This window comes from Chiloscyllium punctatum, chromosome 31 (assembly GCF_047496795.1).
Source record: "Chiloscyllium punctatum isolate Juve2018m chromosome 31, sChiPun1.3, whole genome shotgun sequence".
Lineage (NCBI taxonomy): Eukaryota > Metazoa > Chordata > Chondrichthyes > Orectolobiformes > Hemiscylliidae > Chiloscyllium > Chiloscyllium punctatum.
The window spans coordinates 71,558,869-71,573,759 of NC_092769.1; the positions used below are offsets into that span (position 1 = coordinate 71,558,869).

General features: G+C 44.0%; 2 protein-coding genes across 2 annotated transcripts in view; both read left to right on the forward strand.

The window, feature by feature from the left end:
- LOC140457045 (G protein-coupled receptor 137Ba-like) overlaps positions 1–4,597 on the forward strand; it is a 47,381-nt gene extending 42,784 nt beyond the window's left edge. The window contains 1 exon segment of the mRNA XM_072550974.1: positions 1,044–4,597. Coding sequence (XP_072407075.1) covers positions 1,044–1,215 — 172 coding nt within the window. The 3' untranslated portion in view covers positions 1,216–4,597.
- A 7,381-nt stretch (positions 4,598–11,978) lies between these two features.
- LOC140457046 (uncharacterized) overlaps positions 11,979–14,891 on the forward strand; it is a 49,309-nt gene continuing 46,396 nt past the window's right edge. The window contains exon 1 of the mRNA XM_072550976.1: positions 11,979–12,136. The gene's annotated coding sequence lies outside the window, so the exon portion shown is untranslated. The remainder of the gene's footprint in view (positions 12,137–14,891) is intronic.

Consider the following 14,891-nt stretch of genomic DNA (forward strand, 5'->3'; position numbering starts at 1 on the left):
AATTGGCCATGCTAAATTGCCCGTAGTGTTAGGTGAAGGGGTAAATGTAGGGAAATGGGTCTGGGTGGGTTGCGCTTCGGCGGGTCGGTGTGGACTTGTTAGGCCGAAGGGCCTATTTCCACACGGTAAGTAATCTAATCTAATCTTATCATACTTGCTGCCTAAGACTTCTGCCTTTGCTCACGATGTGGAGACGCTGGTATTGGATTGGGGTAGCCAAAGGCAAAAGTCATGAGACATCAAGTTTTAGTACAACAGGTTTATTTAAAATCGCAAGCTTTTGGAGTGCTGCTCCTTTGAAGTGATTTCATCTGACAAAGGAGTAGTGCTCCGAAAGCTTGTGATTTTAAATAAGTTGGACTATAACCTGGTGTTGAGAGATTTCGGACTTTGTCTACCCCAGTCCAACACCGGCACCTGCACATCCTGGTATTTTTTTAAAGAGAGGTTTTAAGACTGGTGAAGAACTGCCTACTTGGCATGCCAGTAAATTAAACAATTTGTGAGGCCTTGGTGTTTTTTTAATGTTGGAACAATAGAAGCAGCCTGGTTGGGTGTGGCCAGCTCTCTCAGACCAGGATTTCTAGTTTGTTTTGAGCTGTTAGGTTCAGCGGAAGCTGCTGGAGTTTTGAAGAGGCAGAAGCTATCTTTCCCCCTCTCGCTTACAGCTGGAAGCTGGGGTTTCTCTCACTGCAGCCGAGTTACCTCTAAGACAAATCTATTTTTATAAAATTTGTCTTTTTGCCAATAGGTATGTTTATGGGCTACTACTATTTTGGAACAGTTTGTAATAGTTACTGTGTCTGTAATTCTGTTAAGTTTTCCCAATATTATTAACTTATTCTAAGTTTGTTCTTTTGTTGCATTTTAACTCTAGTGTTTGAATAAATTTATTAAAGAGGCATCAGTGTATCTCCCTTAAATGCCTCTCCCTTAAAGAGGCATCAGTGTATCTTTTATATTTACCCTCTGTGGCCTTAACTTTAAAAATATGATTAACATCCCATTGAAATCACCCTTCTCTCTCTCTCCCTCTTTCTCAGTTTATCCAACAGTCTCCAGCGTAACGGCTGGTATGGCACCGACAGGGGTAACGTTGAACCAGCCTGGTATGAGGGGGTGTCCCAACATACCACCGCACCTTTACTCTTTGCCAGAGACCACATGCAAGGCAGCAGCTACTACCATACGTTCTACTCCACTCCGCAAACATAGACTTTCCAGCATTCCAATGGGACACTCCGATTCAATGAGCAGCTTGCTTTTTTGTGTATCAGTGTTGTAAAACTAACCATCACTTGGAGGAAGCAGGCAGCAGGGACTGCTGACGGAATCTAAGCTAGTTAGCCAAACGTGCATCTTTAAACCGATATTGGCACCATACCAAGCAGATGCAATAACTCGTGGACGTCCCTTTCGGAAGCTATCTTTGCCTTCCTGCTCAACAGCGGAGGTCGGTTGCTGAAGTAAGAACCGTGCGTGCAGCCCTTGGCCAAATCTAGAGGCGGTTTCCTATCTGACAGGATTGTCCAGCTACTTCTTCCCACTCCCCCACCTTCGGCTCTTGTCTCATTCTCCAAACCAGAGGCCCGCATCAGTTCCCGGTGTACCCTAATCACTGGTCATTCTACGTGTGAGAGTTTAACTATCGAGGGTGAAAGTGGGCGCGAGCAGAATCGACATTTCCTCCTGCCCTCTAGTGTGGCCACAGATTTTTTTGTTTTCAACATGGGAAAGAGGTCACTTGGCCGGTCCTGTCTGCGGCAGCTCTCCATTGAGCATCGGTACCATTCTCCTGTTGTCTTCCTATAACTCCGCAAAAGTCCCATTCCAAACAACTAATCCGTTCCCTTTCGACTGCCTTGATAGAACGTGCTTCCATCACAGACTAAAGCAGTGCATTCCAGACCCTAATCACGCATTATGTGGAATGTTTTCTCCTGATTGCTTTTTGTTTTGCTTCCTTTACTAATTTTCCCAAACCTGTGCTTGACCCTTTCACGAGCGGGCGCCTTTTCCCTTGTTTACTCTTTGCCCACTGCTCATGAATACTGTAATCAGACCTCCCCTCAGCCTTCCTCTTTAGTGAGATGCTGGTGTTGGACTGGCGTGGGCAGAGTTGAGAATCACACAACACCAGGTTATAGTCCAACAGGTTTATTTTGTAGCTAGCTAACTGATGAAGGGGCAGCACTCCGAAAGCTTGTACTTCCAAATAATCCTGTTGGACTATAACCTGGTGTTGTGTGATTTTTAACTACCTTTTCAATGAGAACAGTCCCAGCTTTCTGTGCTGTACTATGTTCTCCAATCTATCTTCATTGAAGTTCCTCATCCCTGAAAGCATTCTTGTAAATGTCTTCTTCACTTTCTCCAGTGCCTTCACACTCCTTCCTATACAAGGGGGTATACAAGACTCCAGCTGAGGCCTTACCTAGTGTCTCCTACTTTAAGGTGATTCTGTTGATGTCAGTGGAGCTGAATGACTGGGGAGGTGTTTAACGGGCACGTCTTGCATCCTGGCCTGCGCCCAGTTTCACACACTGTGGTTTGTGATCGTCCTCTGTGGATGCTGTCCTGAAATTGATCAAGAAGCCGCAGGGTCTGTCTGGCAGGTCTTGGTTCAAGTTAGGGTAACCTACTTGCCTGTGTGCTTAGGTGAACTTTTCACCTAAAATAGTTACAAATACTCAGGACCAAAACATATGAGAGTGTAGGCTGGGGCAAGTTAGGTGAATCAACTAAGTGGGGTTCTGGTCTGTAATGGTTAGATTTGTACCTCACCGTTTTGCAAGATTTAACAATTTTATGGAGATATATATTGCAGCTAGATCTGATACTGTCCTTGACTGCTCCCCGTGCCTGGTTTTCTTTGTAGCTGGAGTAGCTGGATTAGAAAGTGGCACCAAGACCTTGATGGGTCTTGTCTTCCCCATCTTGTAGTGTAGAGATGTTGGGAGTAATTGCATCATCATCCAGCTCTCCTGAAACCTGTAAGACCAACGACTGGCCCAGGGTCTTTGTGTGCTGGGTGGCTCGCGACCTGCATATGCTACCATGCTCAACCACCAAGGCTCACAGCGGACTCTGATACAAAGACAGGTGAAGAGGAGCCTTGATATTCCAGCCACGTGAGTCTTCTTGAAGCTGTTTGACCCTCTTCAAATCCAATCACATATTTGCCTGTTTACTTATGTACAGGATATAACAAAATACAGGTACACAGTCCTTTATCCGAAATCCTTGGGGCCAGTTGTTTCTCGGATTCCGGAATAAAAGACATTTTCACCATGAAATTTTTTTAAAAATGACCTAACAGCAGACGCACGTGTGAAAAGAGCAAGTGCTGAGACACAATTGAAGCTTGCCAATGGTGGGCCACGCGTCATGTCACATCTGAGTGACATGGTTAGAGTGGGTGTGGAGTTGGCTCACCTTTTCGCACGCCAAAGTGACACTCCACACGCCATGGAAAAAAATTTGGATTTCGGAACTTTTCAGATTTTGGAATTTTGGATAAAGGATTGTGTGCCTGTAGTACAGGTTTAACAGATATAGTGGGAGGTGTCCTGACAAATAATATCACTGTTGATGAGTGCCCTCAGTACAACATAGAAAATATATCTATGTTTTCCTGTACACTGTGGAACAAGACTAGTAACTTATGTTAATGTCTGTAAACAAATCTGTCTGAAGTTTGCACTGTTTTTTTGCTCCCCTCCACATTTGCACTTTTCAACGCTCTAACCTGAATGAAAAGTGAGATGATACATTGTTATTTATTTTTTTTAATGCAAAGCTTTTTACCCCTGTCTTTCTGGTTCCCCCTATGTTGGGGGCAAGCAGTTGATGTGTTTTTTTTTCCTCACCCAGAATTGGTGGCAATTTAACTTCAAGGCTGCCCCACACCAATCCACTTGCCTTCTTTGCATCTCCCTGACTGTGGTAACTGATGCTCCTAGAGGGGGGAATAGTCCCTTTAGGAATTGGGTCCTCTTCAGCTATCTCACCCAAGATCCTTGTGCTTCACGTGTGGTGGGATTGGCTGGATAGCCGTTAGGGATCGGACGCTAGCTGCTTTGTATTCCCCCGGCCCAGTTACTGTCTAGACTGGTCCAATATCTTAGTACAGATGGAGCAGTGCCCCTGGAGCATTTCCATTCTGTGTGTGATCTGTACCTTCACCTGCTGTAGTCCCAGAAAGTGCACGGAGACTGCAACCAGATATGCAAGAGGAATTAATGTAGATTAATTGACTAATTTTTATAAATGGATGTTAATCTCGTTCCCAGTCACCCCATAGTTTTTTATATCTGTAGTCCTATATTGGCACAGCTGAAATGGGAAGCTTTATCTTGGTGGGATCCATGGAAGATGTGGCTAGGCACTTGTGACTACACCACTATGGTGCAGTGAGTTGGGAGTGAGGCACTGATTATACTGTGTTTCGATATTTTATATCTGACTACGCGTAATGCAACCTTTCTCAATAAGCGCCTTAGTGACCTATCCGAGCGCGGTTTATTTTTTAATTTGTACTGGTTACTGTACTCTAACTCCTGGAAGGTATTTTAATAAAGATTACTTCCTGTCGATAGTCAGTGAGAACACTGAATGTAGCATTTTTAAAATACTCCAGCTTGCTTTTTAATTCTTGGGTTACCATGTGCAAATATCCACTGAATTAGATGTTCTGGCACTCTTTTCCTTCTGTCCCTTTCTGTTGCACGTTACTCAAGTGTTCCATTGCCAGAAACCTATGGTTGCTGAAACCTAATTCATGAGAATTCTTCTTGGTCATTCACGGATTGAGGGCGTCACTGGCTAGGCCAGCATTTATTACCCCTGTCTCATTCCCCAGTGGACAGTTAAGAGTCAACTACATTGCTGTGGGTCAGGAGACACATTGTAGACCAGACCAGGTAAGGATGGTGGTTTCCTTCCCTAAAGGATGCTAGTGAAGCAGATGAGAATAAAGAAGGGCTGGATAGGTTAGGATCTTTTTCACTGGAGCGTAGGAGGCTGAGGGGTGACCTTATGGTGGTTTATAAAATGATGAGGGGTGTAGATAAGGTTAATGTCTTCTTCCTAGGGTGGGTGATTTCAAGATTAGGAGCATATTTCTAAGCTGAGAGGAGAGAGATTTTAAAAAAAGACATGAGGAGCAAATCTTTTACACAGAGTGGTTTGTGTGTAGAATGAATTTTCTGAGAAAGTGGTGGATGTAGGCACAGTTACAACATTTAAAAGATACTTAGATAAGTAAATGAATAAGAAATATTTGGAGGAATATGAGCCAGGAGCTGGTCGGTGGAACTAGTTGAGATTGAGATAATATTCGGTGTGGACTGGTTGGGGCTGAAGGGTCTGTTTCCGAGCTGTGTGACTCTGCGATAGCAGGAGTATGCCCTTTAATTTCTTGTGTTGTTCGCTAAGATCATGGTCGATCTGATTGTGGCTTCAAGTCCATTTTCCTGACTGCCACCATGACGCTTAGTAACGGAAAATCTATGTAATTCAACCTCAAATACAATCAATGATCAACCATTCCTCCGTTCCTGTCTGGGAATTCCACAGATAACAAACCTTAAGGTGCTCGTCACCTCTGTCTTAAATTGAAGGCCTCTTTTTTTTTTCAAACTCTGATTCCTATTTCAAGAATCCCTCGCAAGGGCAAAAGTCACCTCCACATCCATTCTATCAAGTCCCCTTGAGATTTTATGTGTTTCATTAAGATAACCTCTCATTCTTCTTAACTCTCAAGATTATTGGACTCATTTTCATCCAGTTCCATGCCAGTTTGGAATTAGAACTTATCTCTGAGAAGGGAGAGAATAATGTTTTCCACTTTGTCCTATTTTCTCTAGTGTTCACTGACACTGGAGTCTATTGGTGCTCACTGACAGTGACTCACTTTGCGTTTAATCAGTCAGCCATGTGATCGGTTAATTGATAGGGAAGTCTTAATTTAACTACAAAATACCCGAAAATTAATATCTTTAAAGGGCATGACGCAGCAGACGGAAGAATTTTAATTAGTTGAATGGAGCCTACTTGAGGATAGTTTTTGCTTGAATTATAAAGCTGTCTGTAATCTTCATCTTGAAGTGCTTAGTGATTCACATCCACTTCTGGCATTGGATTTCTGTGTCATTTAAATTGTAAATAGTAATGTTTGTTTTAAAGCTCAGGAATGAGGGTTTATCTGAAGGAGGACCAGCCCTCAGTCCATGGACAGAGTTGCTCGAGTCCAACCCACTGGCTTTGTATCAAATGTGGCATAGATTTCTCTCCCCATTCTAGACACTGCTCCTTGATTGAAGGATTGCCTCTGAAAGGTCAGTGCAGTTTGTTTGCAGAAAAGGTGCAAGAGGATAAAACAACAGAAGGATGTGGGCAAAGTGACTAGATTAGGTTAGGATATCTGGTTGGCCCGGATGAGTTGGACTGAAGGGTCTGTTTCTGTGCTTCTCTATGACTCAAAGTGAAGCCTCATTTTTAAAAACCTGGCCAAATGTAGCACAGTCTTTAAATCTACTCTGTCGAATTCTCCCTGTGGAGAGTCATAGAGTCATACAGCACAGAATCAGACCTTAAGTCCAAATAGTCCGTGCACGACCATAATCCCCAAACTAAACTAGTCCCACCTGTCTGCTCCTGGCCCATGTCCCTCCAAATCCTTTCCTATTCATGTCCTTATCCAAATGTCTTTTAAATGTTGTAACTCCACACTTATCCGCCACTTCCTCTGGACATTCATTCCACATGCGAACCACTCCGTGTATTTTAAAAAAAAAGTTGTTCCTTATGCTCTTTTAAATATTTCTTCTCTTACCTTAAAAAAAATGCCCCCTAAGTTTTGGACTCCCCCACCCGAGGAAAAAGACACCTGCCATTCATCTTATCTAAGCCCCCTCATGACTTTGTAAACCTCAAGGTCACCCCTCAATCAAAAAGGTCCCAACCTATCCGGCCGATTTTTATATCTCAAACCCGCCATACCTGGCAACATCAAATCCTCCATACCTGGTAAATCTTTTCTGAACCGTCTCCACCTTCCTATAACATGAGGATTAAGAAATAGGAGCAGGAGTAGGCCATATGGCCCGGTAGAGCCTGCTCTGCCATTCAGTCAGATTACTTAAAAATACGGGGTAGACCATTTAGGACAGAGATGAGGAGAAACTACTTCACCCAGAGAGTGGTGGCTGTGTGCAATGCTCTGCCCCAGAGGGCAGTGGAGGCCCAGTCTCTGGATTCATTTAAGAAAGAATTGGATAGAGCTCTTAAAGATAGTGGAGCCAAGGGTTATGGAGATAAGGCTGGAACAGGATACTGATTGGGAATGATCAGCCATGATCATATTGAATGGCGGTGCAGGCTCGAAGGGCTGAATGGCCTACTCCTCCACCTATTGTCTATTGTCTATTATAGTGGACTCTGTACCACTTACCTGCCCGTTCACCATAACCATTAATTCCTTTACTGTTCAAAAATCTATCCTTGCCTTAAAAACGTTCAATGAAGTAGCCCCAACTGCTTCACTGGGAATTCCACAGATTCACATCCCTTTGGGTGAAGAAGTTCCTCCTCAACTCAGCCCTAAATCATCTCCCCCTTATTTTGAGGCGATGCCCCCTAGTTCTAGTTTCACCCACCAGTGGAAACAACCTCTCTGCTTCTATCTGATCTATTCTCTTCATAATTTTATATGTTTCTATAAGATTCCCCCCCCCCCGCCTCATTTTTCTAAATTCCAATGAGTATGATCCCAGTCTATTCAATTTCTCCTCATAACCCAACCCTCTCAATTCCAGAATCAACCTAGTGAATTTTCCCTGCACCCCCTCCAGTGCCAGTACATCCTTTCTCAAGCAAGGAGACCAAGACTATACACAGTACTCCAGGTGTGGCCTCACCAGCACCTCATTCAGCTGCAGCAAAATCTCCCTGTTGTTAAACTCCAGCCCTCTAGCAGTCAGGGCCACCAAAATTACACACAGCGCTCCCAATGACAGAGAAATAGGAAGGAAGATTCTGCTGGCTCACTGTCCTTCCCCAGAAATCATGCAAAGTCCCTGATCTGTCTCTAACTGACAATTCTTCAGATTTAAAAATATATTTCTGAACTTCTGTCCACGTTATCCGGCAAGAGAAGCCTGAATTGCCATCCATTTATGGTCACTGAGTGCAAGGCCGCAGTACAAGTTCAAGTTTCCTTTCAATGCCTGTGGAATTCTCTGCCACAGGAAACTTGAGGTCAAAGCATTGACTGTTTTCAAGAAGAAGTTAGATATTGCTCTTGGGGCCAAAGGAATCAAATGATATGGGAACACAGCAGGAGCCAAGTTGGATGATCTGGCGGGATCGTATTGAATAGCACAGCAGCTTCAAATGGCCTACAGTCTTTTCTTCTATAATGCGATAGTCATGTTCCTGTGCGACCCAGTGCTATAGGAGAATCTCGCAATACAAACAACACTTAGTGTTGGTGATACAATCATGCTATAGTCAACACACGTTTTAAAAGTTTGCACTTTAGAAGCAGCATTCTCTATTTGTCAATTACGTTACAGCGAGTTTGTGTTGACGAAATGTGCGTTATAGCAGAACAACCTGTGTCCCTGCAGTTTTGTGTTTAGTTTGTAAATACTGATATGTGAAACATGCCGTCCTTCAGAAGGAAGGAAATGTATATATTGCAAATTCTCAGGCAAACATTTTCAATCACAATGTAAAGAGTCAGCTTTTACATGTGTGTTATTCAAATATGTGAACATATAACACAACCCATTCTATCTTAGCACTTTTGTTGTCACAGAGTTGTCATGTTTCAGCTAGCCCCCTCCCCAAAAATATCACATAAGGGGCCAAATATATATTGACTTGAGGAGCTGAACTGCTGCCTTCAAGAGGAGTTTGGTCAGCTCAGTTGGCTGGATGGCTAGTTTGTGAAACAGAGTGACACCAACACTGTTACCCATCATTGATGGCTGGCTTGGTCAGGCGTGTTGACCCTCTCATTAAAGTCACCACCAGTCATCGCTCTCTGTGGTCCTCTGAATATAAGAATTAGGAGTAGGCCATTCATCCCCTCAAGCCAGTCCCTTCATTCATTACAATCGTGGCTTATCTCACCTCGGCCTCAACCCCACTTTCCTGTCCAGTCTCCAGAATCCTTCAACCCATAAAGATCGTTCTATATCCTCCTCAAATTTATTCAGTGTCCATGACACTCTGGGGGAGTGAATTCCACAGATTCACAACTCTTTGAGAGAAATGATTCCTTCTCATTTCTGTTTTAAATCTGTTATCCTTGATCCTAAAGCTATACTTTTCATTCTAGGTTTCCCCCACTTGAGGGAACGTCCTCTCTACCTTTACTTTGTCAATCCAGCATCTTATATTCCTTAATTAGACCACCTCTCATTCTTCTAGAGAGTATAGAGTCGTAGAATCATACAGCATTGAAACAGACCCTTCAGTCTAACCAGTCCATGCCAACCATAATCCCAAACTAAACTAGTCCCACTTTGCCTGCTCCTGGCCCACAGGCCTTAAAGCGCTCAATGTAGTGAATCTCCTTTGAACTGCCTGCAATGTAACTACATCCTTCCTCAAGTAAGGGGGCCAAAACTGCATGCAATAGAGTCATAGAGATATACAGTACGGAAGCAGACACTTCAGTCCATCTCAACCATGCTGAGAGGATGGTGACAGAGTGGTAGGAGCCCGGGACACGCTGCCAGAGGTGGTGGTGGAGACAGACATGGTTGGGGCATTTAAGGGAGTTTTAGATAAGCACATGAATACACAAGGAATGGAGGGATATGGACCATGAAGGGCAGAAGGGATTAGTTTAATTTGGCATCATATTTGGCACAACATTATGGGCCAAAGGGCCTGTTCCTATGCTGTACAGTTGTATGTTCTAACTGAGGGACAGAGGTGTATAGGAATCCCTATAAGGGAGACACTCAGTGTAAAAGAACTGCTGCAGACCAAAGCAAAAGTAAGAAAATTGCTGAGGAGATTAAAAACAAATGCCATTTGACAGCAGAATAAGTGTAAGAGTTCAAGAATATATGGTCAAGTCACCATTGTTCTACCAGGCCATAGGACTGCTCTCTTGTTAGAGAGAGACACCTGATGGTGATTTAACCTGAAGATCACCACGTCTCAGACAAGTGGAGAGGTTGAGAAGAAGAGTCTTGTGTAGTATCCTTCTCTAGACCAGATCCCTTCAAAGCCTGTGCTACAGGAGATGAACCTGTCTGCATCATATAGCAAAGGGATTGACGCAGAGCCTTTGATAGATGAATACTTTAGCACTATGAGTGCTTCTAATTTTGTTTAATGAGCTATGGGTGAGAGGTTTTCCCTTTGTTTGCATAAAGCCAGCCTTCAGGGATAGATAGTGCAGTGGTAATGTCACTGGGCTAGTAATCCAGAAACCTAGTCTGATGCCCTGGCGTCAGGGGTTCAAATCCTACCCAGGGCAGCAGGTGAAGTGTAAAGAAGGATCTTGTTGGCACAGTGTCTAGCCTCAAGTCCCACGCTTTCCTAAGAAGTGTGTCAATGGAAAAAGATTTGTTCAAATAGCTAATCAATTAGATCCAGTCCAAACAAGCGCAGAGCAGGGACTTGTATCAGCTTTTATTTCCAAAAAAAGCTAAAGCCAACTTGGACGCTATGGGCTAGTGAATATTGCAGTGAGAGATTGTAGATCTTTTAGGGGTTGAGGCTGAGTCTGCACGAGTGAGAGAGATTTTTGGAGAGCTACTTTTGAAACTATGGCCCATACACTAAGGGGTCAATGCCTTCATAGAGTCAGTGAGATGTACAGCACGGAAACAGACCCTTGGGTCCAACCCGTCCATGCCGACCGGATATCCCAACCCCATCTAGTCCCACCTGCCAGCACCCGGCCCATATCCTTCCTATTGATATACCCATCCAGATGCCTTTCAAATGTTGCAATCGTACCAGCCTCCACCACATCCAACGGCAGCTCATTCCATACACGTACTACCCTCTGTGTGAAAAAGTTGCCCCTTAGGTCTCTTTTATATCTTTCCCCTCTCACCCTAAACCTATGCCCTCTAGTTCTGGACTCCCCAAGCCCAGGGTAAAGACTTTGCCTATTTACCCTATCTATGCCCCTCATGGTTTTCTAAACCTCTATAAGGTCACCCCTCACCCTCTGACGCTCCAGGGAAAACAGCCCCAGCCTAATCAACCTCTCCCTATAACACAAATCCTCCAACCCTGGCAACATCTTTGTAAATCTTTTCTGAACCTTTGCAAGTTTCACAACATCTTTCAGCTAGGGAGGAGACCAGAACTGCATGCAATATTCCAAAAGTGGCCTAACCAACGTCCCATACAGCTGCAACATGACCTCCCAACTCCTGTACTCAATACTCTGACCAATAAAAGAAAGCATACCAAACACCGCCTTCACTATCCTATTTACCTGCGACTCCACTTTCAAGGAGCTATGAACCTGCACTCCAAGGTCTCTTTTGTTCAGCAACACTCCCTAGGACCTTACCATTAAGTGTATAAGTCCTGCTAAGATTTGCTTTCCCATTTATCCTCTCATTTATCTAAATTAAACTCCATCTGCCACCTCTCAGTCCATTGGCCCATCTAATCAAGATCCCATTGTAAACTAAGGTAACCTTCTTCACTGTCCACCACACCTCCAATTTTAGTGTCATCTGCAAACTTACTAACTGTACCTCTTATGCTCATATAAAAATCACTTATATAAATGCCGCCTTCAGTGGCAAAGACTACTGGATCTTTAAACTGGGATATTTTTTATACATTTGGAAGCCTTTAATAACTGGCTAAACCGGTTCAGGGTATTTTTAAAAAACAAAATGACACCAGTTTTCTGCTTTCCTAACACACCCATGTTTTGGCAGAATCTTCCATTATTGGAAGCGCCACCACCCTCATGCCTGTGCAGGTTTGCTGATACTCCCTTGACAAATAACATAAGAAATCAGGGCAAGCAGCCGCAGATAAGTAAAATTTTACTTGTCTTTCTTCGGGGATGAGATGGCAGAATCCACTCCGGTGCGGATTACATGCTTTGGAAGCTGTTCTCATTGTGTTTCTCTCTGAGGTAGGTGAGAGTGTGATGGGGAGGGCAGCTTTTTCTCGATGTGTACTTTCTGATGTTTGTCTCAGAATTTGTTTGGCTGTTTTTAACCCCTCTATTTTCCCTGGATTGTCGGAGGCTGAGGTTTGACCATACAGAAGTTTATAAAATCATGAGGAGCACGGATAGAGTTAACAACCAAGGTCTTTTCCCCAGGGTAGGGGAGTCCAAAACTAGAGGGCATAGGCTTAAGGTGAGAGGGTAAAGGTTTTAAAGGGACCCAAGGGGTAACCTTTTCATGCAAGGGGTGGTGCATGTATGGAATGAGCTGCCAGAGGAATTGGCAGAGGCAGGTACAATTACAGTGTTTAAAAGGCATCTGGATGGGTACATGAATAGGAAGGGTTTGGAGCGTAATGAGTCAAATGCTGGCAAATGGGACTAGATGAATTTTGGGATATCTGGTCAACATGAATGAGTTGGACCGAAAGGTGTTTTTTCCGTTCTGTACATCTCTGACTCTGTTGTTTAAATGCCATTTGTATGGTTGGAAAATGTGGAAAGTCATGGGATCAGATCACGGTCCTTTTCTAGAAAGAAGTTAGGTTCAAAGGCAGAGAGTTATGTTGAGGATATGAAACTTTTGTGGAACTTAGAATTTTGAATTTTATTTTAGGTTTTGGTGTTGCACTGACCCACACCACTTGCCATGTTTACGCTTAAGTCTCACTCCATCAGGTACTGGGATGAAGTGAAGCCAGGCACAGTTCATATATCCCATGACAATGAGTCACCACAGCTTCTGGAACAAAAGAAGCCTCAATTTGCAGGGAATAAGTAACGCCTTAATCTACCAATTCAGTTCTTAACTGGTACTATCCAGTGACAATAATCTTACCAGGTTGATTATCTCAGTGGGTAATCCGAATAGGGAGGCATAAATTTTGTAGGATGGCAGGGACAGTAGAGGGGAGCAAGTTGGAGCCAGGTCGAGGCAGTTGTGCTGTATCTCAGAAGTGAAAACAACGGCATGTTCTAAAGCTGTTTACAGGTCATCAATTGCTTTCTGATCCTTGAGAGTATGTATGGGGAGTACTTTGCCACAACTGCTTATTGAAACAGGGACTACAAATCAATTGAAAGGGTACTGGTTACCACCTCTAAAAGGAAAGGATAAGGGAGATGGTACTAAATTGAATAACTCCAGTTGATTTAGTGCCAGTAAGAGAAGTGCCATACCAACCCTACAACACATTTCTGAATTCCTCCCTTCTCCAGAAATCCAAACAATTGTTTCCATCAGCTTCAGCAGCTTTCTTGACCTTAATCTCAACTCTCTTTGTTCTCTGAGATTTCAGTTTATGATCATTTGATTTGTTTAAGCCACTTTTGAGTGGGTACATTTGAGCTATTAACCTGGGACCTCCATATGGGTGGCACAGTGACCCAGTGGTTATCAACACTGCCTCACAGCATCAGGCACCTCGGTACGCTTCCACTCCCGGGAACTGTGTGTGGAGTTTGCACATTCTTCCTATGTCTGTGTAGGGATTCCTCCCAGTGCTCCGGTTTCCTCCCACAGACCAAAAATGTGCAGGTTAGGGTGGATCAGCTGTGCTAATTTGCTCCATAGTGTGCAGGCTAGGTGGATTAGCCTTGGAGAATGCAGGGGGACAGGGATAGGTTTGGGGTTTGGATCAAGGTGGGATGCTCTTCAGAGGGTTGGTGCTGATTCAATGGGCCGAGTGGCCTCCTAGAGGTAGAGCTGGTTTAGAAAACATTTACCAGGGTGTTGCTGGGAATGGTGGGCTTCAGTTATAAGGAGAGGCTGCACAGGCTTTTTCCCCTACTGGAGCGTAGGAGGTTGAGGGGTGACCTTGATAAAATCATGAGGGGTATGGATAAGGCCAATGGCAGGTGTCTTTTCCCTAGGGTTGGAGATGTCAAGACAAGGGGGAACATTTTTAAGATGACAGGAGAAAGTTTTAAAAAGGACACAGGCAACTTTTTTACACAGAGAATGGTGTGTGTGGGAAATGGACTTCCTGAGGAAGTGGTCGATGCAGGTGCAGGTACAGATATAGATAAGTACATGAATAAGAATTGTTTGAAGGGCTATGGTCCAAATGCAGGCAGATGGGGCTAGTTTTGTTTGGGATTATGGTTGGACTGAAGGCTCTGTTTCCATGCCGTATGACATGGAAAATGAGGTTAGAATGGAGAGGTGCTTGATGGCCACCATAGACATTGATTGGCTGAAGAGACATTTAAGCACTGTGTTTTCTACAAAACTGAAGAAAACGTCATAGCATGCAAGGCTACGGGTTCAGTTCTGGCATATGACATTCAATACGTGCTTTATGACTAGCTTCCATGTGTGATAGCTTCTATGACTTTAGGGGAGATGGATGGGCGCAGCTTATTGAGCTGAGGATGTTTGCATAGGGCATTATAAAGGGAACTTTGCGGGAGCAAATTATTGCAGATGCTGGAAGCAGTAAATGCCGGACATGACAGCGGGTCAGGCAGCAAGCATGTGAGAGAGAGAGAGAGAGAGAGAGCAATTTTCTGGATGACACTTCTCAGACTTGCTTGCTTCTTTCTCCTTGGATGCCGCTTGACCTGCAGTGATCTCCAGCGCTTGTTGTTTTCAGTGCAGTTTAATTGGTTGTGGTTTTGACGTGCGATCAGGTAACCTGGTCCTACCCATTCTTCTCACCTCAAGCTGCAAATGCAGTGGCGGGTGATGCCCCGCCCCGTGGAATTGCCTGACCCTGGG